General features: G+C 40.7%; 1 protein-coding gene across 3 annotated transcripts in view; it reads left to right on the forward strand.

Moving 5' to 3' along the window:
• The window catches only part of FAT3 (FAT atypical cadherin 3), a 322,500-nt gene that overhangs the window by 265,689 nt on the left and 28,842 nt on the right, over positions 1-27,969 (forward strand). For all 3 annotated transcript variants that reach the window (XM_050900494.1, XM_050900497.1, XM_050900498.1), the window contains 8 exons: positions 6,820-7,209; positions 10,373-10,587; positions 11,168-11,305; positions 13,973-14,116; positions 14,668-14,865; positions 17,348-18,146; positions 26,169-26,303; positions 27,315-27,472. In XM_050900494.1, coding sequence (XP_050756451.1) covers positions 6,820-7,209; positions 10,373-10,587; positions 11,168-11,305; positions 13,973-14,116; positions 14,668-14,865; positions 17,348-18,146; positions 26,169-26,303; positions 27,315-27,472 — 2,177 coding nt within the window. The remainder of the gene's footprint in view (positions 1-6,819; positions 7,210-10,372; positions 10,588-11,167; positions 11,306-13,972; positions 14,117-14,667; positions 14,866-17,347; positions 18,147-26,168; positions 26,304-27,314; positions 27,473-27,969) is intronic.

The following is a 27,969-nucleotide window of genomic DNA, read 5'->3' on the forward strand; positions in this document are numbered from 1 at the left end:
ATATAGAAAGAAATATTATGGGTGGTATGGCTTAGGTTTAGTGAGGTTTTTGACATTGTACCACATGATATTTTTATAAGCAAGCTAGGGAAACATGGTCTACGTGAAACTGTTATCAGGTGAGTTTGTAATGACTGGAGGGATAAGTTAAGAAAGGTACTGGCTGCAGCATTGCTCTTATTTTCATTCCTGGATGGATAAGTAGGCATAAGGTCTGTATTGCTAGATGTCAGAGAGCAGAATGGGGCTGCAAGTACTCTGGATAGTGTCAAAGTCGTAGTTGTGTGATTTAACAGTTGGCAAAGTGGTATGGAAAAATACAATGCAAGTCATCAAGGTAAATGTGAGATCCTGTGTTTAGATAAGAATAACCAAGTGCACCAGTATTGTCAGAGTAATGACTGACTGGGCAGCAGAATTGCAGAGAAGCAGCTGTATTATGGTGAATCACAGGCTGAATGTACGTTTACACTTCCATACTGGTGTGAAAAGCCAAATACTTTACTGAGATGGGTAAACAAGAGTAATGCTGGAAAACAGAAATAGTCCTTTCTGTTTACTTGGTGTTGGCAAATCCTGACCTGAAAGGCTGTGTCAAATTTTGGGTACAGCACTTCCAGGAAGATGGGGTCTACCTGGAGATTTACAAGAAAGATCACAGGTCTGGAAAACATGTGCTACCAGGAAATATTAAAACAGTTGAGAGGGGGTGCCAGGGAAAAGAGAGCTGAGATGTTAAAGTATAAGTCTTCAGATATCAGACAAGTAGCTCTGAGGAAGGAAGTCAACCTTTGTTCTTTTTTTCCCTTGTCTTTTATTATTTTTATTCAATCTCAGCAAAAAGTCAGAATAAGATTTTTAGTTGTAAGAAAAGTGAGGCACTGGGGTCTGTTATCCAAGGAGGTTATGCAAGTTCACAAAGGATAAGCCTGTGTTTGGGGATAAATTGCATCCATCCTTTCTTTGGGCAAGGATAAATTAGATGACCTCACAAGATTCCTGCTATCTTTATACTCTGCCATTTCTATTAATTTCTTTAATTTTTGAGATTTCCAAGACATTGTTAACAACATGGAGGCAAAGAACTAGACAAGGAGAATTGTACCCCTTGGATTATGTTGACTGAATAAGCCCTGTATTTAAACTGGATCACTGAAACATACATATGTATGTGTGTGTGTGTCTGTGTATATATATATATGCATACATACATACATGCATGTGTTTTTATATCTCTCTCTCTACGTGTGCATTCCATTGTTTCAGGCTACATTGCCCAATGTTGTCAGCTGCAATGTGTAATCTTAAATCAGGTGTATCCAAAATGGCCTCCCCCACTTCAGAAAAATAATCAAGCTTATGCCCGATCAGCACGAGGAAGTGAATCACTCAGGAGCACTGATGGAAACAAGTATTCATGTCAAGTCATGTAAGCCAGTACCCTGGGCTATGTAAATCTCTGCTAGAAAAAAGAGGGAGGGTGAAGGAACCGTCCAGATCTCACCTTCCCACCAAAAAAGACAACACCTGACCCAGCTGAAATGGAAAGCAGAGTTTTAGACACCCATGGAAGGTATCATATCACTAAAAGCTTATGCCTGCCATTTCTGTCCAGTATTTCCCTTCAGTAAGGGGTTGGTTATCTTCACCTCTGTCCTCTGTGGCCCTGCTTTCATCCCATGGTACGGTGACTCTGCTGGAGCACTGGTGTGAGTAAAGGCCTTTCGGGTTAAGGCTATCGTTTCACCACAGAAAAGGGACAAAGCAGTGAAAGCCTGTCTTGGTAGAGGTGATATGGATTGAACTTGGCCAGATTTTCTGCTTAAGTTGTAAAAATCACTTGAAATATCTTTCCCTATGGGGCTATATGTTCTACAGTTCAGCAAGGTACTTCTGGCAAGATTTTTCTCTTTCATCTCAAAATGATGGAGTAGAGTATTATAAAATCTGGTTTAGTATTTATCTTTTGTCTTGTTTGCTGTTAATGAAGTTCTGGACTTTTAACTTCCAGTAATTGGTGTTGTGGTTAATGTTTGGGTAATCAGGAAAGGCCATAGGTACACACTGGTGTTAATAGTCACACCATGAAAGACAGAGGCAAGAGGAAGCACAATAATCAGATACCATGCTTGCAAATCACTGCTAAATTGATAAATAACTTTTTTTACAACTCTGTTTCTGGACAGCTTTCTGTTTTACTCCTTGTTTGTTTATTTTTAATGCTTGCCATTACTTTTCTGTCTGTAGGTTTTCAAAATGAAAATGAGCAGATGACAAAGTTAAGCATCATTTTCCAGAGATAAACAAGAATGAGTGGGCTATACTTGGGGAGACACGTTAAATAATGAGTTCAGGGTGACAGATGAAAACAGAAAGGAGAAACACACTATGTATGGTCTTTAATATGTGTAAATTTTAGTTTGTGTCTGATGCAGTCAGCAGGTAATGCCCACTGCAGAAACTCATTGTCATATGGGGATTGCGCCTGTTGTGTTAATGCTCAGCCTTTTAATTGGTGTCGGTTTGGATCAAACCATGTTGTAACTCCACCATTTTCAATTGAGCTGCACCTCGAATACTGTGTTCAGTTTTGGGCCCCTCACTACCAGAAAGACATTGAGGTGCTGGAGCGTGTCCAAAGAAGAGCAACAAAGCTGGTGAAGGGTCTAGAGCACAAGTCTTATGAGGAGCAGCTGAGGGAACTAGGGTTGTTTAGCCTGGAGAAAAGGAGGCTCAGGGGAGACCTTGTAGCTCTCTACAACTACGTGAAAGGAGGTTGTAGCGAGGTGGGTATCGGTCTCTTCTCCCAGGTAACAAGCTATAGGACAAGAGGAAATGGCCTCAAGTTGCTCCAGGGGAGGTTTAGATTGGATATTAGGAAAAATTTCTTCACTGAAAGGGTTGTCAAGCATTTTAACAGGCTGCCCAGGGAAGTGGTGGAGTCCCCATCCCTGGAGGTATTTAAAAGACGTGTAGATGTAGCGCTTAGGGACATGGTTTAGTGGTGGACTTGGCAGTGTTAGGCTAACAGCTGGACTTGATTATCGTAAAGGTCCTTTCCAACGTAAATGATTCTATGATTCTATGAGTTAGACAAGGAGGAATTTGATACTCCAGAATTATAAAGAGAAGTTATTTTATTTCCGTGGTGCTATTTAAAGTAGAAATGACATAGAAGATGTCATTATGTGACATTCAGTGCATGCCCCTTTGTTTTAGTACAGAAGAAAACAAGAAAAAAACCCTGTTTGAAGGATGGCATTTGAGGTACTAGACGGCTGTATGTTGTACAAGCTCTTCACACCAGAGATTTGGCAAAGGGCAATATTCTATCATATGCTAATATGAGTCTAAATAGAAAATGTGCTTGCTTATTCCTTTATTTAAAAAATGTACTGCAATCCTCTTATAGTAATAGTAATTCCTGCAAAGCTTTCCATGTTCAAATAGCTTATGTTCATGATTGGCACCTTAGAAATCTGAGAAGTTTAAGTGAGTAAGTGAATAGACACAATGCAGTTTGCAAACATTAATCCCCCAACAGCTGTGGGCAAGCAGTGTGGGAGAATTGCTCTCTTTACCAGTGCAGGAACCATGGTGTTGGAGCAGTTGTTTCCTTTCCACAGAAAACATCTCCTTTATAGTCACAGCAGAATCTACCGTCGCCTCCACGGCAGGGATGCCATTGACACACACTGGTGGACACTTCTCTCTCAGCAGATGGTAGGCCCTGGACTAAAGTATTTTGAATTTCAGTAGAAATAACTTCCTACTTCACCTTTGCCTCATGCCCATTTTGTTTCCAGCCTTGGGTCAGGAAGCTGAGTGGAAACAGCTATTGATATAACACAACACTTTCTTCAAAGTGCTGTTTTTGCCACAGCTTTTCATTGAATTCATTTTCCTCCCAAGAAGCATGCATGAAACTCCAACCCCACAAAACACCGTGGGAGAAGGTCAGCAGGCAGCTGAGATCTGCCTCTGTATTTCTCCCTCTGTTCTTCCTCTGCATTCAGGCTGAAAGCCACCAAGGGTTGGTATCTGTGAGTGTCCCAGCTCAGGTCCTCTGCCCTGATCTTCTGTCTCTCCTTGAATAAAATGGCATTTTCACCTGTAAGAGCTTTTCCTCCAGGTCCCATGGGAAAAATAAGACGGTTTTCATCATCAAACCAGACTGGTACAAGATAATCCATATCTCTGGAACTTCTGTATTCCTCTCTTGTTTTCCAGGAAGGAAAAATAAAAGCACTTGCCTTCAAGAAGTAACTCTCTCCATTTTTGCCTAAAAATCTCTTATATTAGAGTTAGCGTCCAAACACCCTAATCTGTATCTGAACTGTCTCCATTCTAGGATCACTAGCAATCACTTATCAAAAAACATTATTCATGTTTTGTTAATTAACGGACATCACGTTTAGGAAGTAGAATACATGGAGAGTGGTCGGATTATATATCAATCAGATTGCAGTCACCAGAGTTATCACTTCCTGTGTGTAAACTCACCCTATCTGCTGTCACATGCACCAAATTCTGTCTCTCCCCACTCCCCCTTGCAAGATAGTCTTGCTGAAGTTTTGGGGTGTTTCAAAACACAAGTCATGGGTAGGCCATGTCCTTTCTAGCTATTTATGCCTTTAAAGACCGTAGTATCCGAATCTTCTGTCTTGTGCCCAGGTATGCTGTAGTGAGTATCAAAGAGGGGTTTTGTGCCATAGAAAAACCCAAACCAGACTGAGGCTCTCCTGCAGTCACAGACACATACGCGTGGAAGGTGTGCGTTAAGGTCCCTGCATCAGAGAAGTATTTAATTCTATGTGGAAACTGGCAGACATCAAGAGAGCCCAGTACAGAATACTAAATAGCTTTACAGTTAAAACTCATGTGTAGGTTGGGTGTTCAACTGCATGCTCTGAATCAGGCAAAATCCCCTTTTCCAGCATCCCCAGGGATCAGCTCTAATTACTAGCTCATTAATTGTTCTGGGCAGGTCTGTCCCTTTTTGTAAGTGGAAGTTCGGGGAGGATTTCTAGCAGAAGGAGATCCTCCCCTGCTGGAAATGTAGACATGCCTCCAGCCATTCAGACTCTCAAAACCTTCCACTTTCCAGAGGATTTTACTCCTTTTTCACTTTTGTCAGTTTGGTTGATTGTCAGCTGACAGAGCATTTGGATGCATGTATAAAGAGGCTAAGTGAAGAGGCAAGCGTGGTCTCCAGCAGGCTGTAGGGTATTCAGAGTCTAGGTGTTTCAACACATGAAAGAGTCTCCGACTAGTTCATGGGCCGAGCTCAGTTCCTTGTCTGTAGGACAGGAGTCACCTCCTCGGCTGCCTTGCCTGTTTTGCTGAAGAAAAGCCCCTGTATTTTTCACATTTGAGATGCCATGGTGAATAGAGAGGTTCTGTTGTGATGAAAAAAAACCCAAAACCCAAAACTGGTTCATTGCAATATTACCATTTAAAATTGTCCTTATTTTAAAGACATTTGAACATTTGAAATATACTCTGGTGTCTCAAGCACTGCATAAAAACTTTATTCCCTGAAGAGGCCAAATAGTAATTCCTAACGCTTTCCAAGTAGGGTCTGGGACTTTGTAGTTGCTCTAGCTTTTATGTGCATGTGATTGAAGAAAGAGTCTCCCAGCTCCCCCTTGTGTGGATGCTCTACTCCTGCTACGTCAAGCAGAAAACAACTGTGATTTGTGCTGCTTTTGATCAGACATTTCTACAACGCTTTGCTGCTGGAAAGCAGAATAATACTGTCACAAATTTTAAATTAACAAAATATGCCTAGAAGGGATTGGTAGCTCTTGTTCATCTGATTAATGTCAGGCTTGTAAAGTCTGTTCTCCAACAAAAAGGGCAGCAAATACTCCAGTGAGAGATGTTAAAAACAGAGGCTCTCCATTTTAGTGGATCTTTGTGTTTTAGTTATAATCTCTTAGTGAAGCACCCAGGACGAAATCACAAAATCAGCCAGCATCAAGGGAGTTGAATTAGGTTGTATCTGTGTTCACTTTTAATTAGATTTGAAATGGCTATTCCACTGTAGTGCAGCAAGCAACCAAGTCAGTACCTTCCCCTCAGGCCTTATTACTGGCAACAACCTTAGCATTTATCTGCATATTCAGCAGCCAGGTGGATAGGTGTTATGTATTGGGAAATTACAGGCAGGATTTGAAAAACACAGGATATCTTTTTTTTATCCACTCAACTTTTGCTCTCAAACTGGGGGAGTGGGGGACTTTCCTTTCTAAAATGTCCATATTCTGGTAGAAGTTCTTTGATGCAGCTTTTACCTAACAGGTATTGTCTTATGATAGTATTTTGCTGCTGAACAGTGGAATCAAGGCAGCACTGGTAGCAAGTACATTCTGTGCCACCTGATGTATTTTTATAGGTTTATTTTTCCCTTATGTACATTTCTATTCCTTCAAGATGTGCTCTGAGACATTTCCAATTTCAGCATTCTGCCTGTCTCATCTAATTCAATTGTAAGCTTTTCTGGGCAAGGACCATATCTGGATTCTGCTTTCAAGTCTCATTACACAGCAGCTCTGCAAAGTGATCTTTTAAAAAAGTATCATGATGAGGGAAGGAACTTAACTTATCCACAGGGATTTGACAGGTGAGAAGAGCATGTCCTGATCTCCCAAACTTTCAGCAATATTGTACCCACAGGCACTCCTACCTTCATGTGCTCCACCGCCACTGGAAATGATCAGTGTGATAGCAGATTTTGCTTAGGGTTTCCGTTAGATGGGAAGAGGTTGTTGTTTTCTTTATTTCACTTTATCATTTTCACATTTGTTTCTCTTTCAGGTGTGAACAGAAAAGTTACCTATTCCCTGGCAGACTCCGCAGATGGTTACTTCTCAGTTGACCAGTCATCAGGAATCATTATTTTGGAGCATCCACTTGATAGAGAGCTTCAGTCTTCCTATAACATCAGTGTGAAGGCCTCAGATCAGAGCATTGTGCTGACCTTGTCCTCGTTTGCCACCGTTACCATTACGGTGCTAGACATCAATGACAACCCCCCTGTGTTTGAAAGAAGAGATTATCTTGTTACAGTACCTGAAGACACCTCACCTGGCACTGAGGTCATTTCTGTTTTTGCTACAAGCCAAGACATTGGTACTAATGCTGAGATTGCCTATCTCATCAGATCGGGGAATGAGAAAGGGAAGTTCAGGATTAACTCAAAAACAGGTTTGTGAAGTGGCTCTTACTTGTAATGCAAAATGAAAGCATCAGAAAAACGTGAATGCTTTGGGGAAGGCTCTTGGACCAAAAAACTTCCAAGAATAGAGACTCAGAGCTTGTCGATGTGGAATGAGTTGCACAGTTAAAAACCAATTTTAGGTTGGAGAGTGATGTAAATTACAGTCACGCTTAGCTGCCCCAGCTCAAGTGGAGAATACTTTTCTCCATTAGTATGTCTGTTGAAGTCAATGTAGATGTGACAACACACTAGCCAAACTGTGCAACTGTTACAGTTATGAACACTTGCAATGTTTACCTGCTTACCAGCTGAGTACAGCCTCAACTGTCTGGACCTTAGCAAGCATCAGAGAGTGCTATCAGGACCAAATAGCTGGCAGTCCTAACATGTGATTGCTGTTTATACAACTGTATGCAACTTCACTGACTTAGGTTGCTCCTGATTTGTGTTGTCTGACAGTAGACTTCAGCCATGGTTTGGGTTTGGGTTTTTTTTTGTTATACATCACAAATTTTAAGAACGTACTGCTGCTTCTCTTTAAGAAATACTAAGAGAAGCTACCTTATTTGGTGCAAATGACTCATTTTCTTTGAATTTCCTTAGTGGGATATATTATTTATCCTTATTGAGGTTTTAATCCGTCATCAGTAAGCTATGATTCTTCTGTGCTTCCTGTAGTGGATCCCCTTATTCTCATAACATTCAGGATGACCAGTACAAATCTGCCACCAGAGCTTCAGAGCAAAACAATCTTGATTTTGAAAGCTGAAGGTAACACTTGTTTGAGTGCAGCTGTAATAACCAGTAACCTGGAAAATCTCAAAATGATGCATTGTGTCATTTATATTACTGTGTGCAAAAATCTCTCTCCACTCTGCGGAGGCCACTGCCTTACATGTAAGGGACTTAACATAATTGTGTGTTGTCTGTTATCTTCATAATGTTGATTAGTGCTAACAAAATTTAAACATAAATACGCCTAGACAGCGATACTTAACTTCACATTTGACAATGAAGCCAAGGAGATAAATCAATAAAAACCCATAATGAAGCTTAATCACACAGGGAAAAAAAAAAACCTATTTATTATTCATTAATGTGTGACAGCTCCATTATTACCGGTTTAGAGGCAGGAGCTCAGTTTCCAGACAGCCGAGTGCTGATGTAGCATGCCTGATCAGGGCTTGAAAAATAATGCCCTTCACACCATTTATCAGTGGGAACTCTCTGCTAGCCACTTGGAAGCTTCTCTTCAGGGTTTCTGCTTCCAGCAAGTCATGCTGAAAGGTAGGATTCATTTGGAGAGAGCCCAGACGAGATTAAGAAGAATGATCCAAGGTCTGTAAAATGTGGCTTACCAGGAAAGACTGAAGGAATTGAGGCTGTTTAAGCTAGAAAAGAGAAGACATGCTGTTAGTATTCAAGCCTGTAAAAAGTACCTACGAAGAGGAGGGGAATAAACTGTTCTCCATGCCCATTCATGAGAAAAGAAGTTGTGAATGGGCTTAAATTGCATTTGGATTATTTCAGTTAAATGATAGGAAGAAATTCCTAACTGTAATGATTATTAAGTACTGAAATACATTTCCTAAGAAGGTTAGGAAACTGATGTTGTTGGAGGTTTATAAGAACATTAGAGATGAGTACATTCAAGAATGATTAGGTTTAGCTGACCTGTGTTGGGCAGCAGTTGGACTAAATGACCTTTAAGCCCCATATATCCCTGCTCCTGATGGGTCTATATTGAAAAGGATTTAGCTTGCCAAGGTTAAGGATTTGCTTTTAAGTCTTTCCTGCCATGCCTAGTATTACCTCCTTCAAGGCATCACTAGTAATCTGTGCACAACCCACTCCCCCCTTCTTGTTAAGGTTATGGGTACATGGGAAACAAGTGGAGGGCTTGCATAAAAATCATTTCTATCCTAGAGGGGGTCTGGGTGCACGGAGCGAGTCAAGTTACAGAGAATCTTACTTTTGATTGTGTGAAGAGGGAACCCAAAATTTGTAAACTTCGTTGTCATGGTTTAACCCCAGCCAGCATCTCAGCACCACGCAGCCGCTCACCCCTCCCCCTCCCAGTGCGGTGGGGAGGAGAATCGGGGAAAAAAGTGAAACTCGTGGGTTGAGATAAGAGCTGTTTAATAACTAAAGTAAAATAAAATATAATGCTAACTAATAATAATAAAAATATAATGATAATAATTGTAATGAAAAGGAATATAACAAAAAAAAAAAAAAGAGAGAAATAAGACCCAAGAAAAGACAAGTAATGCACAATGCAGTTGCTCACCACCCACTGACCAATGCCCCAGCCACGATCCGCCCCTCCTGGCCAACTCCCCTCAATTTATATACAGGGCATGACGTTCCATGGTATGGAATATCCCTTTGGCTAGTCCGGGTCAGCTGCCCCGGCTCTGCTCCCTCCCAGCTTCTTGCACACCTGCTTGCTGGCAGAGCATGGGAAACTGAAAAGTCCTTAACTTAAGATAAGCGCTACTTAGCAACAACTAAAACATCAGTGTGTTATCAACATTATTCTCACACTAAATCCAAACCACAGCACTGTACCAACTACTAAGAAGAAGATTAACTCTATCCCAGCCAAAGCCAGGACACTAGTTGAGTGGGGAAGTCCCTGTTTAATTACGTAAATGATAGACAACTGATTTCTCAAAGGTATTCATACCCCGTTCATTTGTATTTAATTCATGGGAAGTTAATTACATCGGAGTGAATTTCTGTTGACTTGTCAGGGCTGATTTCCAGAGTCGGCATCCAGTTCTCCCACAGGCTCTGTGCATGAGCCCAGGCAAATGGGTGGATATGGCCCCCACTTCCCTGTCTACGATACTCATATAATAAAAGCTATTTTCATGAGAAACCATTCATTGCTTCATGCTTTGTGAAGGTCCTTTCTGCAGTGGCAACCCAAGTGCAATTTGCATCATTCTTTAATCAAACAACAGCAGTAGAAACCTGACCAAATATTTTTATTGGATTGGGCAGTATTACAGTTAGAACAACATATTTTGTATGTGTGCCATGGTGATAAATAGCATGCTGTACTGTTTACTACAGTCAAATCCCTTAGTCCATAGCATTATTTGTTTTTCGCTGGCTGTTGACATTCCCTCCCTTGCTTCAAAGGAGTGATTTCCATTTTTGAAGCTTTGGATTATGAATCGTGTAAGGATTTCTACTTAGTAGTGGAAGCAAAAGATGGAGGTACTCCAGCCCTGAGCGCTGTTACGACTGTGAACATAAACGTGACAGATGTTAATGACAACGCACCAAAATTCAGCCAGGTGGTCTACAGCGCAGTCATCAGTGAGGACGCCGCCATCGGTGATTCGGTGATAATGGTGAGTGAGGCCACGCGCGGCATTTAGGCAGGATGAAGCCCTCTGCCACATGACCTTTAATAAAATACTGCTGCACTGGTTAATAATTATAACTACTGCATCTTGAATCACCCAAACTGTTCTCTAGCCAATACTCTGCATCTGCTACTGCTTTCCAGGCTGCTGCCAGTTTCCCGCCAAAAGAAAGTAGTAGTAGTACTGACTGTTTCTTTTTAACCCCAATATGCTGTCAAAGAGCAATGGCATGTTTAAGGCATTGCATTTCATGAGTCAGCCATACCCAAACCTCACAATACTCTTATCTTGGAACTTGTGGATCCAGAAAGAAAGTGTTATATGGAATATTAAGATTAAAATATTGTGTATGTTTTAGGGCTAGAATTTTGAAAAGGTCCAAGGGGAGCCTCCTATCAAAAACTGATTGGCTTGATGCTTGGCTTGATGCTGTAGAGGTGTGCAGTTCAGATGTAACTAGTCTGATGGAATATGAAGCCTTACTTTTTGGGGTGTTGAGCCATTAATGTATCATAAAGATGGCTTACTATTTGTTTTACTAATTTTCACTCTTCTCTCAAAAAAGTTGATAGCAGAAGATCTGGACAGTCCTTCCAATGGCCAGATTCGTTTTTCCATAGTGAATGGGGATCGAGACAATGAATTTTCAGTTGATCCTGTTTTGGGACTCGTGAAGGTTAAAAAGAAATTGGATAGAGAAAGGGTAAGACATGTGGGACTTCTTAACTTACAATGACTTACAGATGTGTATTGATCTCAACTCTGCTGCTAGCTTCTCTTGAAGAAGCTTCTTTTATACTCTGCAATGATCAGCCTAAGATGCTCCAACAGGTCTTTCTAATGTTGTTCCACTTCTTCCCACCCCAACCCTATCCCCGATCCTATCTACAAGCCAACTGCTCTGCTAGCATTCCCACCCGGCACCAACACAGCAGCTGAGGCCAGATAGGGGAAAAAAGCAACCCTGGATTTCTCCTGTGGTGCCACCGGCAGCTGTTGCTGTGTTAATGAGCTGCCTCCTCTCTCCTGTGCACGCAAGCACACACGTGCAGCGGTGTGTGCAACGGAGTGATTACAACATACTCCAGATTGTGGCACCAAGCACCGAGCTGAGACCTCAGCCATTAATTAGCGCTCTGCAAAACATGTCACTGGGGAGGTGATGTTATGAAGTGGCCGGGCTGTACCAAAAGTGAAAGAGTGCTTCATTAAACAGATTCTGCTGCTTTATTTTCTCACTAGATTATTCATTCAGGGTGATTTATCACCATTTTGCCATAGCTAGCAATTAGCAGGTTTGGGAAAAAAACAAACAAATACAGTTGCCTGTGCTACTGGCAGGGCAGCAGAGTGCTACATGGCTTCAAAAGTCTTGCAACACATAAAGAAATCCATGCCTCCTTGCCTCCAAGCAGTGCATCCGCCAAACCGGGGAAGCTGATTGCTGTCCTCAGAATATGGGCTCAGCTGGAAAAGCTCTCTACTGGAAGCAGGGCTACTGCTTAAAACAGTGGCAAATATCCTTTCTGTATTATCACAAAGGCAGGATTAAATTGTCCATGTTTGGTGGCAGAATTACTTTACTGCAGACTGTTGAGGACAGGGAAGTAACAATGGCTGTGCATATTACAAATTTGCTGTGAGATATTTCTCTTAAATGACACAGGCTTAATTTCTTAATATGATTTTGTTTAGTTTCTGAAGTGCGCTCGTACATCTGCATTCAGACACACACATTCACCCTCACTGGCATGTGCATATTTAATGCCAGCTCTGTTAGATCTGCATTTTCCAAAGTTTCCCTTGGTTAAAATAAGCTGTGATATTGTCTTTTTCTTTGCTTCCTTGGCACATTTCCTAGACACAGGTGTTTCTGACCCCTTCAGGGAAAATGATACATGATGCCCCATCTGCTGTAGGTCCCCAAAAGCAGTGCTGCCTCCCAGGTTTCAGTGGTTTAAGGAAACTGATTTCCAGAGCTGTAATGACATAAAAACCATGACTTTTGCCATCTACCTTTCTGGGATACATTGAAATGAAAGCAAACACACACAAAATTTGGGAAAGATCCCACAAAACTGTCAGTCTTGTCTTTAGCTAGCAGTATAAATTACAGCTTGAAAGGGAAAAAAAAAGATTAATTCTCTGCCTCAGTTTCTTGACTTTCCATAGTTCAGGATGCTTCCTCCCTCCTGCGTCACTATGCCCCCACCAAATCGCAGTCTTTCTCCCCGCTACAACCCCCAAAAAAACTGTTTCCTTTTTCTTTACGTTGGTCCCACATCCTGGAAGAGCCCCCTTGTTTTGTACACTTAGCCTGTACTCCCTCCTACCCAAACGGCTTTTATTTTTCAAATGGCTTCGGATTTCCTCCCACCCTGAAAAAAACCCTTTAACATTACGTTGTTCCCCTCTGCAGGGGCGTGCTTTTCCCCTTTCCAGCCCCGCACAGAGAGGCTGGAGCGGGGTGTTTTATCTGGCACGCATTTTACCCTTTGCTCGCTCCCCTGTAGAAGGATTCAGGGGCAGACATGTCAGCAGCTCTCCCTGGGGAGCGGGGAGCGATATACAGTAAAAAGCAATTGTAAGATGTAAGGAGGCCAACATAAGGATGCAGTTCATAAAATCAAACTGTCATCCAGAAGCTGTGCAAAGACAGAGCTTTTGCAAATTGTCACATACGCTCACACCTCACGCACGGGCACATATGTGCGTAGAGGGCCCATGGGTGATGCACTGAACTGCCCACACCGTGCTGAGTAGTTTGTGTCTGTTGCAAACAAGTAGGCTCAAAAAACCCTTATCTTCTACTGAATGGTGGATAATATCCTGTTGCTACAGAGACTGTTGTCCCTAGTAGTCCCAAAAGTTTTCCAGTGTGTTTAAGACAACTGCCTGTGAACTTTTTCTTGGTTCTCCATAACCATGTTAGAAACACTGTGTGTCAAACTGAGGTTGGCTCTAATAAGCAGTTTATATAATATCCTGGAAACCAACCGTAAGATAAATAGAATCAGGTCACATATCCCAGCTGACACCTAGGAGAGATGAAAATGTTAGCTACAGTAGTAAAGGCTGAGTTTGGATATTATCCGTTGTTTATTTTTTGTCTGCCGCTTTGTTTCGGGAATGCATCATCTGATACAGTTATTTTAATACAGTGAAGCTGTTATGTTTATTGATAGCCTTATAAAACAGAAGTTGGGACACAGTGTGGCAATAAACAGGATAATGCTATACTAAGGGCAGGGAAGGTAATGAGGCCAAACTTCTTTCCTTAGAATATGGTAGGTGGTGCACTGGATGTAAAGAACATGACTTAAAATTTAGGACCGCTTTCACGATGATTTAATGTTTTCACCTTTTGCAGATATCTGGTTATTCATTAGTTATCCAGGCAAGAGACAGTGGCACCCCTCCTTTGTCTTCATCTGTGACGGTCAACGTGGATATTTCTGATGTGAACGATAATAGCCCTGTATTTACTCCGGCTAACTATACAGCTGTAATTCAAGTAAGTTTATCCTGCACATCAAAAATTTCTCTGACTTTTAAAATATAAAAGCATTTGGTTTCAATTAAGTAGCTTTTGATGATTTATCTGCAAAAGATGTATCAACTGATCTTATTTAAAGTAAAATATAAACATGTCTTTCTTAAGTCTTTGGTAAGTTTCTGTTTGCTGAGACTCCTTAACCTCAGCATCTGTCACACATTTTACCGTTCATCCCTGGTGCGCCAGGTACTCTGGCCTCAAAAAGTCTGAGCTGGGATGAGTTTGCACTTCTTTACACCTTGCTCAGGGTGTGAGTCTTAGTGGTTAGTCAGTCCTGATCAGACACAGTATCAGGTAGAGCTCCTCAGTCCCTGAAGATGTGCTGGGTGCCTCCATCTCTGCTACCAGTCCATGGGGCATAAGCGGTGTCAAATAAACGCTGCTTGTGAAATGCCGTCTTGGGCAAAGAGCATTCAGTTGAATATTCTCGATAGCAAAACATGGTATTTTATGATTGTGATATGTATCATTTTAATCCTTTTCTTTATACACTGTGTATATGTGTAAAGGAAAATAAACCAGTGGGCACAAGCATTTTGCAGCTGGTAGTGACAGACAAAGACTCTTTTCACAATGGCCCCCCTTTTACCTTCACCATCCTCACTGGCAATGAAGAGGAGGAGTTTACGCTGGATCCTCACGGCGTCTTGAGATCTGCAGTTATCTTCAAGCACATGGTCGCAACCGAATATGTGCTCTGCGTGCAGGTACGGCTTGATTTTTGCATCTCCACAGGAACAAAAACCCTCATAGTGGTAGGTCATCTGTACATTGCCTGTATGGATTGGTTTTAATTGACTGTATTCTATGAGTAAATACCATGCATTCCAGTTTACAGATGCACAATATGGTATATTTCCTTTGATGTCCTTAAACCTAATTTCATATAAATATAAATAGGTAGCTGGCCACCTTTCCAATTTCCTCGGCATGAAATGAATTTTCTGAGCAGCGGCAGTTATGATTTAAGATTTTCATCTTTTTTTTTTCTGTAGCTAAGCGAGGAAAATAAGCAAAATGCATTATATACATATAAATACACCACAGAATGAGTGACGGCAAAATATTGTTCTAGAAAGGAAAATCACTTCTGCTTTTAAGTCATAAATTTAATAATAAAATTTTTGGAAGCCTACCAAGAATTCATGAAATCACATTTCCAAGGTCAACTTAGCTTTTAAAGAATGTGAAAATAAGACATGCAATAGAAGTCCAGCTCAAACTTAGCTTTAGAGTCATTGTTGAGGAACTTTGTAACCAGGATAATTTTGATTACAAAAAACTGTAAATCCAAAAGTAATTTGTCCACATTTCTCAGGCCTGCCAGAGAAAATGTAGTAGGGTTCAGTAAATATGCAAGTCTAGGGAACAAACTACACCTCTTAATTGAAATGGGACATGGTCCTATAAGCTGAATCTGAAAGGCTTCTTCCACTTGCTTTGCTGGGGTTGATTTCTCTAAATACAGCCTGTCTGCTCCTTTACAAGCAGATTTAATGCTGTTCATAGCAGTAACATCCTCAGTTAGTTACAATTCAAAAAATATAAGCTCTGATGCTAATTAACAGTTCAAATCAAAGTATAGTTTTACAAATTTGTCATTTAATATTCCTGAAACCTATTTTTTGAGCCTTGTAGGAAAATAAATAAACCTCATCTTTCAGTCTTACGATGCCTTCATCCTAAAATACCCTGCTTTCAGAGCAATTTGCTAGCCAAAGTTCCAGTGTAGCCAAAATTAGGCATGAGAATTAAATTTAAGCAGCATCCTCTAGCTATATAGATCCAAGTATGTCATATTAATGAAATATTAGACAGACCACAATGTCTGAGAGGCACCAACATGTTCAGAAAACCATGCTGCTGGATTGTGGAGGCCTAATTCCTCCCAGTATTATTTTCTTTACGGATTTCTGCAGCGAAAACATATTTTATAGTTTCCTGTTGTGTATAGACCATAGAAATGTTTCTTTCCATTCATATGTGCCAGAGTGCTGCTTTCTCCTTTCCACCATCAGGTTCCCCCTCTGTGTTAGGTTTATTAAAAAGTAATGTTAAAATTGAAAGTGGAATGGGATCTCTGTGCATGTACGTGTGTATGTGTGTGCACATATACATAAAATTTTTTTTTAAATACTCCACCCAGCCCTTTTAGGAGTGAGGTTGAATGATTTTTGGAGTGTCTTAGAGTTACTAATCCTTTCCTAGTAATGTCCATATTACTGTTGCCATCCTGCCTCTTTTTTTCTTCAGCTTGTAAATTTTCCTCCCCATGTCCAAATACAAAGATCTTTGAATGTGTGCTACACCTCTGCTCAGTGGTAGTTTAGTCTTCTGTTCTTCTCTGGAGCAAATAAATGTGTGGAGCAGTATATCTCAATAGTGACTTCAATGAAACATTCTTATTGCAGGAAAGGACACTCATTCAAGTTTGCACACCTTTCTGTCAAGATGGCCTTGGGTTTTTTGTCATACTTGCTCTTTTACTCTCTATAAAAAAGTGCAAATGATGCTATCATATGTGCTCTGGGTCATACAGTCATCTGTCCAAGTGCAGTGCTGCTCTCATATTTTATCGTTAGTAACAGCACAACCACTCTATTTCATTTTTGGAGGGTGATAAATTTTATTTATTTCAAGCATGTTTCTTGATTGCTTCAGGTAAAGTAGTACAGAGCGCTGTAGAAAAACTCTGAACTCCCTCACATCCACACAAACTAAGCAGGATCTGAAACGCTTTGGAGCACACCAAGCAATGCAGAAACTGATGCTGGTTTTTCACTGGGCTTCAGTCTCGTTTCCAGGATAGAAGTGAGCCCAAACTCCATTTGGTGCAGAATATACCACATTCAAATGGCTCTGTTGTGAAGAGGACAAGTGATAGCTGTGGGATCCTGGGAACATTTCAGTTTGAGTAATAAGACATTCTGCTGACACATTTCTCTCTGCAATCCACTTAGATGAGATATCTGTGCTTCCCTAAAGAGTTTGTAAGTTCCACTGCTAGAAATGGCTGAGACGTTTCTTTACATATGTATTTTGCAAATGCATTTGGGAAGTTCTTTTGAGAGGTCTTCAGAATTACTGATGCTGTGAAAATATGTATAGCAAGAAGTTATGGTTGTTGGCTGTGTTATATGTGTGGTTTATTTTGGTTTTTATTTTTTTATTTTTTCTAAATTGCATTAGGCAAAGGACTCCGGGAAGCCTCAGCAGGTTTCCCACACCTACGTTCAGGTGAGGGTTATTGAAGAGAGCATTCACAAACCGACTGCCATTCCACTGGAGATTTTCATTGTCACCATGGAAGATGATTTTCCTGGGGGAGTTATTGGGAAAATTCATGCCACAGATCAGGATGTGTACGATGTCCTCACGTACACGCTAAAATCAGAGCAGAAAAGTTTGTTCAAGGTCAACAGCCATGATGGGAAGATCATTGCCCTTGGAGGGCTCGATAACGGCAAGTATGTCCTGAATGTCTCTGTCAGTGATGGCCGGTTCCAGGTACCCATCGATGTTGTGGTCCACGTTGAGCAATTGCTACAAGAAATGCTGCAGAACACAGTCACCATCCGTTTTGAGAACGTTTCCCCAGAAGACTTTGTGGGCCTTCACATGCACGGGTTCAGGCGTACCTTGCGAAACGCAGTGCTCTCCCAAAAACAAGACAGCCTGCACATCATCAGTATTCAGCCGGTGGCAGGCAGCAATCAGCTTGACATGCTGTTTGCGGTTCAGATGCCCAACAGTGGTTTCTATAAGCCTGCCTATTTGATTCAGAAGCTTACCAATGCAAGGAGACACTTGGAAAATGTGATTCGTATTTCTGCTATCTTGGAGAAGAATTGCTCTGGACTGGATTGTCAGGAACAACACTGTGAGCAAAGTCTATCTATTGATTCACATTCCCTGATGACATATAGCACAGCACGAATTAGTTTTGTGTGCCCCCGCTTTTACAGGAATGTGCGCTGCATGTGCAATGGTGAGTACTGCTCCCTCTTCCCCTCCCATCTTTACACATTATGCGATAGGATCGGTTTTATTCCTCTGATGCAGATTAGAAGGGGCATTTCAATTCAGCCCGTTAAACCACAACTGGCTGATGTATTGTGGGAATTGATTTCTCAGGCTCAGGAAGAATTGTTCGTGTTTACTGATGTAAATGGAAGTTGATGAACTTTGGCCTTTCATGACAAAGACCACTTTCCTGGAGGCTCCATAATCAGAGCCATCAACCAACTTCCAGGGGAGGGGAAGGAAGGAGAGAGGAAGGGAGAGGAGAGGGAGGGATGTGGTTTCCTACCCCCTCGGTGCCACCACTGGAATAAATCTGGAGTGTGACCATAGCAGAACAGCCTGGTCTGCAGCGATGCACCAGCAGTCTCCAAGGAGAAGGACCCCTGACCTAAGCAGTGCAGGTGGAAAGGCCTTTTCCAGTCCTCCACAGAGGCATGGAAACCAATGAAGTATTTTATTAAGTAACTGCAAGCAAGCACTATTCCTGACCTTTAATGCAACAGTAGGTGCCAGGCTGGGTTTTTGGCTGGGTTTCAGGCTGTTGTGGCAGAGATTTCACATGGGCATATACGACAAACTGACTTGAGAGCCAATCTTCCTTATGATTCTGCACTTAGAGTATAAAACCTCAGGCAGTTATAATAATAGTTCTGTTTCTTTTGTTTGCCAGACTATTTGCTCCTCATTCCACTTCATTTAAGAGTGGAGAAAAAAGCTGCTGTAAAATCAATACATCTAAGCCTCCCTCATCTTAAGCACACATGCACACATACACACACAGAGCAGTACAAGAATTCAGCAGCCATGTCTCTCAGTGACCAACCTTTGTTTCTGCAGCAGTCAGCAGGACTTCGTGTCTTACCATTGTCTTCAGTTGGGATGAAAATAGGCATAAATCACATAAAAAGTAACCAGAAATCATTGTCTCCTGCTGCACATGAATAATAATGCCATAGAAGTTCAGTTCTGTAAAAATAGCAGAATTCTGTATCTGAGGTATTATCATGTACATTCAAGAGCAGACTATCTGGTCAATTTTTAAGTCATAGCATTATAAGTTTCAAACAGATGTATCTTATAACAATAGTTGACGTTTTGTTACACATGAAAGGCTCCGAAATAAAGGATTTTCACAGGTTTAAAAGGGACAATGCTGTAATATCCTCCAGACAAGTCCAGGAGCCAGTGCAGGAGCACTGTCTGCAAAACACTTTTATATTCTCTAAGTTATAACTTTGTCTCATTTTCATACCAAAAAATCACAAATCCTCATCTCCATGGGGATAGTGATAGCCCTCATTGTCAGAAATTGGTTTTCTGGCAGCCAAAATTTTCACTGTTTATAATTTCATTTCACGACTTACTAAAGTCAATACTGATGTATTATTCCCTTCAGATACTAATAGTAAGTGGATCTGCCTCATAATCCCTTAGCTTAACTCCAAAAAAAGGACTTTGCAGTTCTGATCCAGCAGCTCTCTGCCTTTTCCTCCCTGCACAGCCAGTTTGCACTGGAAGCACAAAAATTCAGCTGGGACAGCGATTTCCAAATTTTTCTATCATGTACCAGTCAATCCGCAAAATGTATGGCGGGCTGCTGGAAAGGCAGTGTGGTTTTGCAGACCGTCTGTGGTCCCTAGCCTCTGAACCACTTTTCATGGCCTTGAAGACTGCTGTATGGGAACAGTTGCAACAGGCAGCTTGTCCTGGTCCAGCTGGAAAGCTGGATGGGTTCCCACAGCTCCTGTTCAAGCCACTATGTGCTGATTTCCCACAGGCAATCCACAAGACTTGGGGTGGGGTTGTGCATGTCCAGTCTACCATCCAGCCTGTAACAAAAGTGTCCAGAGCTACTGATTTAAGTATAGCTACCAGAGAGGTGAAAGCCTTGGTGCCTATTAGTTGCACAGAGATAAGAGGTCTTGGTGGAAGTAAAAAAATCCATGCTTTGCCCTTCTCCACATTAGTTAATGCTTCAGCCTCTTCTACTGTTTTTAATTAAAGGAGCCACAAGAAATGTCTTGGTATTTAGGGAAATACACAGACACACACTGTGTTTTATCACATAGGAGGTAACACAGACTTCTGAGGGTACATTACTTAGAGAATGTATGTATAGTTTTGCTTTCATGAAGGCTAAAGACTCGGCCCAGTAAAAGAGTTAGAAAAATGCAAATACTTCTTTGATCAGTAGTTCTTGTACATGCACGTAAATGTGGCAAGTCAGGAAAAAACGCACAAAATACTAGAATAAATTTATTTTGGCTTGTTTAACAAGACAGCATTAGCAAGATATTATCAGTATAATAAAAGTATTATACTTCCTTTGTTACTAGGATAGTTTCATGATCCAGTCCAGTAAATATTAATAGCTTGAATTATGACAAAGACATTAAAATATTGCATATGTTTCCAGAGATCTGATTCAATTATGACCCAGAAAGCTTGAGTTTGAACTAATTCACTCATTCTTGAAATATGTATCATACTTGGAGTGTTTTTCCCCACTGGCAGATGTCACAGATATGCACAATTTATGCATGCCAGCTGTGCATAACTTACCTAGATTACCTTTGTGAGCAAACGGAATTATCTAACATGAAAATGCAGGGAGACTGTAAAGCAGGCAGTGGGTGAACTTCAGAGGTTCAGCAGCTCAGCTCTGGAAGGATAAGTTCGAAAGTTCAGGTGCATCAGTCTAAGCCTTTAAAATCAATAAAATTGAACTAAAGAGTTTTCCAATAACAGACTGTCTCCTTAGATTTCTGGCTCATCTGCTTGTGTTTGTATGAAAAATACTGTAAGAAACAGGGGTTTGTTTCAGTGTGGCTATAGGGGCTATGCAAGTGCTAATCTCCCATCACATGACGTGAGGTATGCAAACATCTGTCAGTTCTTGTGGGAAATAAAGATAGGAGGACCAGCATAAATATATTTGTGTAAAATAGTTCTCATGACATTCTCATTTTTCAGAAGCAAAAATGTATTCTGTTTTTTTTTTTTTTTATGATGCAAAGTAATTCTTCTGTGTTGAGACAAAGATGCAGGGAAGAAGCAGGTTTTGTTGGGACAACTTTGCTAGAGAGATGTTCTGCATTATAATCCAACAAAAGTGAGGTTACATTACTATGTTTATGGGAGAGGGCTGGATTGAAATCATCTTGACAAATGTGGGTATATATCTACATCTGAGCTGGTCACTCCAGGCCCCATTTGCAGACAGTGGAAAGAATGAGGTATTTTTAATGATGTGATACATCTCTTCCCTACGTGTCTAAAATCAGTCGGATGAATCATGCCCTAAAGTTAGATGAGATGAATTCCATTTCAAGTGTTTAATATGGTTCTGGCTTAATAGTTTGAAAGAATTTTTCTAATAGACCCAGAAGTGTTCAGCAAAAGTGCAGACACTCACATCCACGTTATTTAATCAAGTGAATAGCAGTCTTGGACCACTTTCTCGTGAAACCAGGCAATTCAGACTTTATGGAGCCACTTCTAGCATATTGAGAATGTTCTCACAAAAGGAAATCATAGAACGTGATGATCTGCTATTAATATAGGACCTAATCTTCAGATGTGGTTTGTGTCCTCAGCTCCACAGAGCACACACTGCCTCTTAAAGAGTCCTGGGTGTTTTGCGGGACTGGGCATCAGGAACCCAATTCCTATGTGGACAACACCGCTTTTCCCATTTTCAGGAAGCACACACAAACTAATGAGCCTTGAGTAGTCCTGGCAAGGTAGCCAGGAAGATTGAAGAAGGTGTCCTGTCTGCGCTTGGGAACAAAGAACTGCAGATAAATTTGGTAGATTTGATTTGGCTGTAGTCCTTTTAGCATTGCACTTGTGTAAGGAGAGATGTTTCTTCCTGCGAATATCCCCCATTTTAAGGCCCATGCTGAAAATGCACAATCTCATGTAAAACCTGGGAGAGCTGAAGCATGAAGTGGGGGCATGACTGTAGAATCGGGGCGAGTGGGAATTGCTGTCTATCACTTAAGGGGTCTTAAGGGAAGCTGTGATCAAGGAGTGGATGGAAGAGGTCAAATGTCTCAGTTCTTCTAAAACTGGGAGAGAATTTGATTCACTAGGACATAGTGTGTGACACACATTTTTCCAGGGGCACTTGACCTAACTGAAATCCATGGCTGACCTGTGCAGAAACAAGTTTGTGGTATCTGCACTGATATGTATAGAGTAATTATTGCTTACAATACCTGGTCACCGTGCTCCAAAAATAAAAACAAATTGCAGCTCATGAGTTGTCAGTCTTCCCTCCCCACTAAACTGATTATGAGGTGCTTTAAAAGTAACAGTTTGGAGTTTGCTTTACATGCTTTCTGGGACTCTGGCCTTCAGGAGTCACCTTTCAAGCTTTCTTCTTTAAGTGAGAGAAACAGACACTTTTTTTAATAGTCATACAGATTCAGGAGAATGGGCTTACAGAAAACCACCAAATATCACAAGGCTCAAGTTAAAATTGTTGAAGCACTCAATTTTCAAAGTATATTTACATTCCTGGAAGTGATCCTTCTTTGGAGGGGCAGGAATTAAATAAATGTCTCATTTTGCAATGGAAGAGTGTTTTCTTCCTCAGTATACTAGTAGGGAGATTGTAAAACTTTTACCTTCTTTTAGAGATTTAAACTGAAGATGATCTGTCAAAATCAAGTGGATCTATTCCACCTTTTCCTGCCCTGCACTGGTTGATGCTAGCTCATGTGTCTCTGTGATACCTTGTAGAGAACAGCTTTATTGATAGTAATGTGAGTTTCAAGGGAATGCTGTGGATTGTCTGGACTTGCCTACAGAAAAAAAAAGATCAATTCAAATCTATATTCCTTGAATCTCTTATTGGATGGTAAATAGACTGCTCTTTGGAGTGGAAATGCAACATTAGAATAATTTTATTTAAACTCAGCCTGTAAGTCTTTGATGTGGACAACGTAACCTTGAACAATTTCACAATTTTGCTCTGCATAGTTGTGAAATCAGCTTGAAAATGCGTGTTAGCTAGGGCAATGCAATAATGCAGACTTGTAGCTTATGTACTTATAACCATACAGACAGGCATAAAGCATTTCTTCTCCCAAGTCTGAATATTTTAAAAATTCTGTGACAGCTATGAAATCCTACTGCAGCAGGATGAATAAAAAGTTGATTTGCTTGTAGTTTACCAGAAGAACTATTCTTGGCCTGCCAGGATAAGCAGTTCTTTAGTGTATCTCCACAGTTGCACTAAATACGTTAGATCTTTTCCATATATTTTTTGACTGTGGAAGGATGACTCTGAAGTACAAATCCGAGTTTGAATCAGCTAAAAAAACTGACAGAGATGGATAACAAAGTAAGCTATTGCTTTATTGCTTCATGTCAAAGATACAGTCATAGGTTAGGGGATGTGAAAATTTGCAGAGCCACATTTGGAAATCTCACTGCCCCTTTCTGCTGCACACGGACGAGCTGTGGGGCTTTTGTCCAAATGACTTGTCTGTCAGCTACGCAGAGGCTCCCTTGAATTACAGCCTCACAAAAGGTTTAAGTGTGTTCAGAGAAGAGACATACTCTGCGTACAGCAGAATGCTGTGTATTTGTCACGTAAGAATGAATTAAAATAGCTGAAAGAACGAAGTAGAAAATACAAGGCAGCCTATAGAATATTTAACCACCTGTTATAATTTCAGAAATAATTGTTACTTGCCATTGAATTCCAAAGAAGGGGGGGGGGGGTGTGTCTAAAAAAAAAAGCTATAGAAAGCATCGTATTCTCTGCTAAATTCTGCAGACCTTACATTTAAATAGAATATAGTTATGCGGTGCAGAACCCTATTAAATGACAGTTGTTTCTTGATTCTGTAAGACTTAAAGTGTGACTGTATATTGCAGCTGTTATTCCTGTTAATGTTACCTACTAAAGTGATTAATAAAGATTGCCATGCATCATTTTCTAACAGTGCTACAGGCAGTACTGTAAATCGTTTACTGCATAGACCTCTCAAACAAATGTTTGACAAAGGAGGGGAGGATGTTAAAGATTAAATTGACTGTGCTGTACATCAAGCAAGACATTTACAGTCATTGCCATATTTGTAGTCAGCCCATGTCCACTCTGAAACCTACAGTAGTAATTTTTCTTTTTCCAGAAAATACTTGCAGTGCCAGGTAATTTCAGCTATGCTTGGCTTGTACTAAAGTGTGAGAGCAATAAGATTCTTTCTTTCATTACTTTCGGAGATATACTTTGTGACAGGTTGATTTCCTCCTTTATAAATGGTAAATAAAATACATATGCTCAAAAAATAAAGTAGTTTCTGAATATGATAAGGGTCCTGCAATAAACAAGAACTGCCAATATTCAGAAAGTGATGGGTAGGAAGGTGCTGACTTTTTATTGTTAAAATCGTCAACTGCATGTATTAAGTAAATGAATTTGATAAGCAAAACAAGAGACGCCTGTCCATTCCCAGCAACTGGCTTTCACTCTGTTCAAGCTCTGGCTGCAAATCAACAGAAGCAAGGGCAGGAGTGCCTTTCTTCCTGCACTTAAAGGCTACTTTCATAGAAGCCACACACAGATGTCCAAAGGTAGAAGCTGACCCTGCATCTACCAAGTTCCTTATTGCAACCAAGAAAAGGCTAACTGTTGTGGAAGTCATATATTCCTGAGAATTCATATATTAAGCAGCAATAGTTGTATCATGTTTTGCATTATTGTAGACAGTGTTTGCAAATCTTTTAAGATTAGGGCAATCAAAACAGATTTATTTAGACACTTTTAGAAGTTCTATAGAAGTTTTAGCCAAAGCCCATGGAATGCAAGAAGTTCCTTTGACATTGACAGGCTTTAAAGTAAGCCCTTGACATGCTCAGCTTGATAGTTGTTAAGAATTTAGGAGGTTTTGAAGAACCTTAATGTAATTGTGTCTCACAAGTATTTTAAGCAAATTTAAAACTCTGTATTCATCTATCCCTTCGGATTACTTCCCTTATGAAGTTAGTGGTAGTTCTGAATTCACCTATTCTTGGGCAAGATTAGATTCCATACTAATAAAAGATTTTTAGGAAAGAGTTGACACTAGCATTCAAAATAATCTTATCCAAATTATGCTCTTGCCCAAATTCAACAGGACATGGATGTTTTGCCCAATTTATAATTATAAATTGCAACTGGCTATTTAGAATATTAAGCTTCTTCTTTCTTCAATTAAGCAATGTCAAGAAATACAGTCAACTTATTTTTGATTTTCAGAATTTCTTCACTTTGAGTTCTTAGTGTCCAGAGCAAGTAATCCACCTTTTTTTTTTTTTTTTTTTTTCTGGACATACGCAGTTCCAGATGCAACAGGACTTGTGCAGTCACAACCAGAAGAAAGGAGGATAGGTTTTGACAGCATGGGCAAGGTGCACAATAGGATGTGAGATCTTAGAAATGTCAGGAGAAACATGGGGACAGGGCAAGTTTGCCTATGCTGTACTATCAGGCTGGCAGCGTGTCCTGTGCAGTATGAGGATGAAAAGTCCAGCTGTCACTCTGTAGCCCACGAATGGCTTTTTCTTATTTTGTCTCCTAGGGAACTCTAAATTTTCTTCTCATGGGCATGCTGGGGCAAAAAGAGTGTGTAGCTTCAAGTCATTTTTTTTCTCATATCTCTAAATCCTCTACACAGGAGGCTTGGTGAGGAAATGAATGGCCTGAGAGTCACAACACCAATTATAAACCAGTTACTGCTCATAATAGTTGGTTTTTATAATACGTTGCCATGGGTTTTAGGGCAGCCTTTGAAGAAGAACCATAACGGGTTTGCTACGTACTTGTCCAAAGGTCGTCTCTTCTGTGAAGAGGTTTTTTTTTTTGGTTATTATTATTAAGCCATTCTTTGCTTGTACTGAAGTGTGAGATCAAGAATTGTCTTTCATTACTCTTGTATTGCTGCATATCATGCTTTACACTGTGTATCCCTGACAGTATTTTAACTTATTGCAGGAGGACTTTGCCCAGGGTCTAACGATCCCTGTCTGGAGAAGCCGTGTCCAGGGGACATGCAGTGTGTGGGGTATGAAGCTAACCAGAGACCGTTCATCTGCCAGTGCCCACCAGGAAAGCTTGGCGAATGTTCAGGTGCATGTCACAGCGGTAAAGGGGGATATACTTGAACACCAAAGTGCGGTCATTCGCATTTTATAGGTAGAGGTGCCACTGAAGTCAACAGAAGATGTACTGCTTAACCCTGCTCAGCACTGGCACTCAGTGTATCTGTCTATAAGCCCTGTAAAATACTTGTCTTTATAGCTATGGGGCTGTATGAAGACTGTGATCCAGTTTCCGTTGGGAAATTCCCACTGACTTGGTTGAAGCCCAGAGCAGTAAAACAGGCTGCTGAGAAAACAGGACTTTTCCTAGAGACTGCCAGATGTTTTCCTGCCATGGGCAAAGCTCTGTAATTAACTCTTCTGCTTACTATTTAGATTACAGAAATTCCAGTCTTTACTGATGAAAACACTGCACCATCCCAAAAAGAAAGTTTGCGGACATTTGTTAGTTCTCTGCAGCTGTGTTGTTCCCTGGGATATAAAGAGCCAGGTGGAAAGCCAGTGAAGTGGAGCTTTCTGTTGACTTCAGCGAATCGAGGGCTGCATGACAGAGGACATGTGCTATTTCCCTCATGAAAACACAGCAGATACTGAGCTGTATCACTGTGGTCCTCAGCAGTGGTTGCAGGGAACTCATTGCAAGGGTTTGGCTGGCATCTGCCCACACCTAACTTTATACCCATAACTCAACTGCCTGATGTACAGGCACAGTCGTCTTTGACTTCTGTTATCGGTGAGGCAAGATAGGTGCCTCCAGGGGTGTATAACCTTGAAAATGCTGAATACTTGGAGAAACCTCTCTTTTTTGTAAGTATGGAGAAATAGAACTTTCCTCCATCCCCTGGAAAATAATTTAAAAAAAAAACCCAATATGTTTTTGTAGTAGGTGCCAGCTTTTTTTCCCATCAAAGTTGGGTTTTATTTATTTCTTCCTAGACATTCTCATTAGCTCTATAAATTCTTTAATTAACTTGACAGTTGAGGAATTATTTCATGTGTCACTAAAAGAACATGTGTCTTTTCAAAATGGTTATTTCAGGCCACACTTCCCTTAGCTTTGCTGGGAATAGCTACATTAAATACCGGGTTTCTGAAAATAGCAAGAAAGAGGAATTCAAGTTGGCTCTCCGTCTGCGAACCCTGCAAAGCAATGGGATTATAATGTACACCAGAGCGAATCCCTGTATAATTCTGAAGGTAATTAAAATAACTTATCTTTTCCGCAGTTGTTTTTCTTGATTATATGTTTTCTGTTGGCTCTTGATTTGGGGAATGCTGTTCTCATTTCAGCTGTAGATTGAGAAGATGAAGGCTGATCTGTTTCGTGCTAACAGGGAAAAACAACAATTTCAACAACGGCAGCAACAACAACCATCAAAAAAGCAGCTTGTTAGTGGTATTTTACTTGGAAAATGCTCCACTGGGTGCTGTTCATTATAAGAACATTATGTGTGTCTGCATGCATGAGCCAATCTTGCACGAGATGTAAGATTTGGCCATTTATATGACCATATAGTCAAAACGATGCATGCTGAAATAGCTGTTCTTCCCCTGTGTCCATGCCTGTGGTTAGAGGATATGCCCTCACTGCTGTCGAGTTAATTCCAGAAACCAACTGCTTAGAACGTGTCTCCTACTGAATGTGAAGATTTCTGCACTCCGTGAATTAAGATGATTTGTTGAGAGAGGCATGG

The sequence above is a fragment of the Gymnogyps californianus genome, chromosome 1 (assembly GCF_018139145.2).
Source record: "Gymnogyps californianus isolate 813 chromosome 1, ASM1813914v2, whole genome shotgun sequence".
Lineage (NCBI taxonomy): Eukaryota > Metazoa > Chordata > Aves > Accipitriformes > Cathartidae > Gymnogyps > Gymnogyps californianus.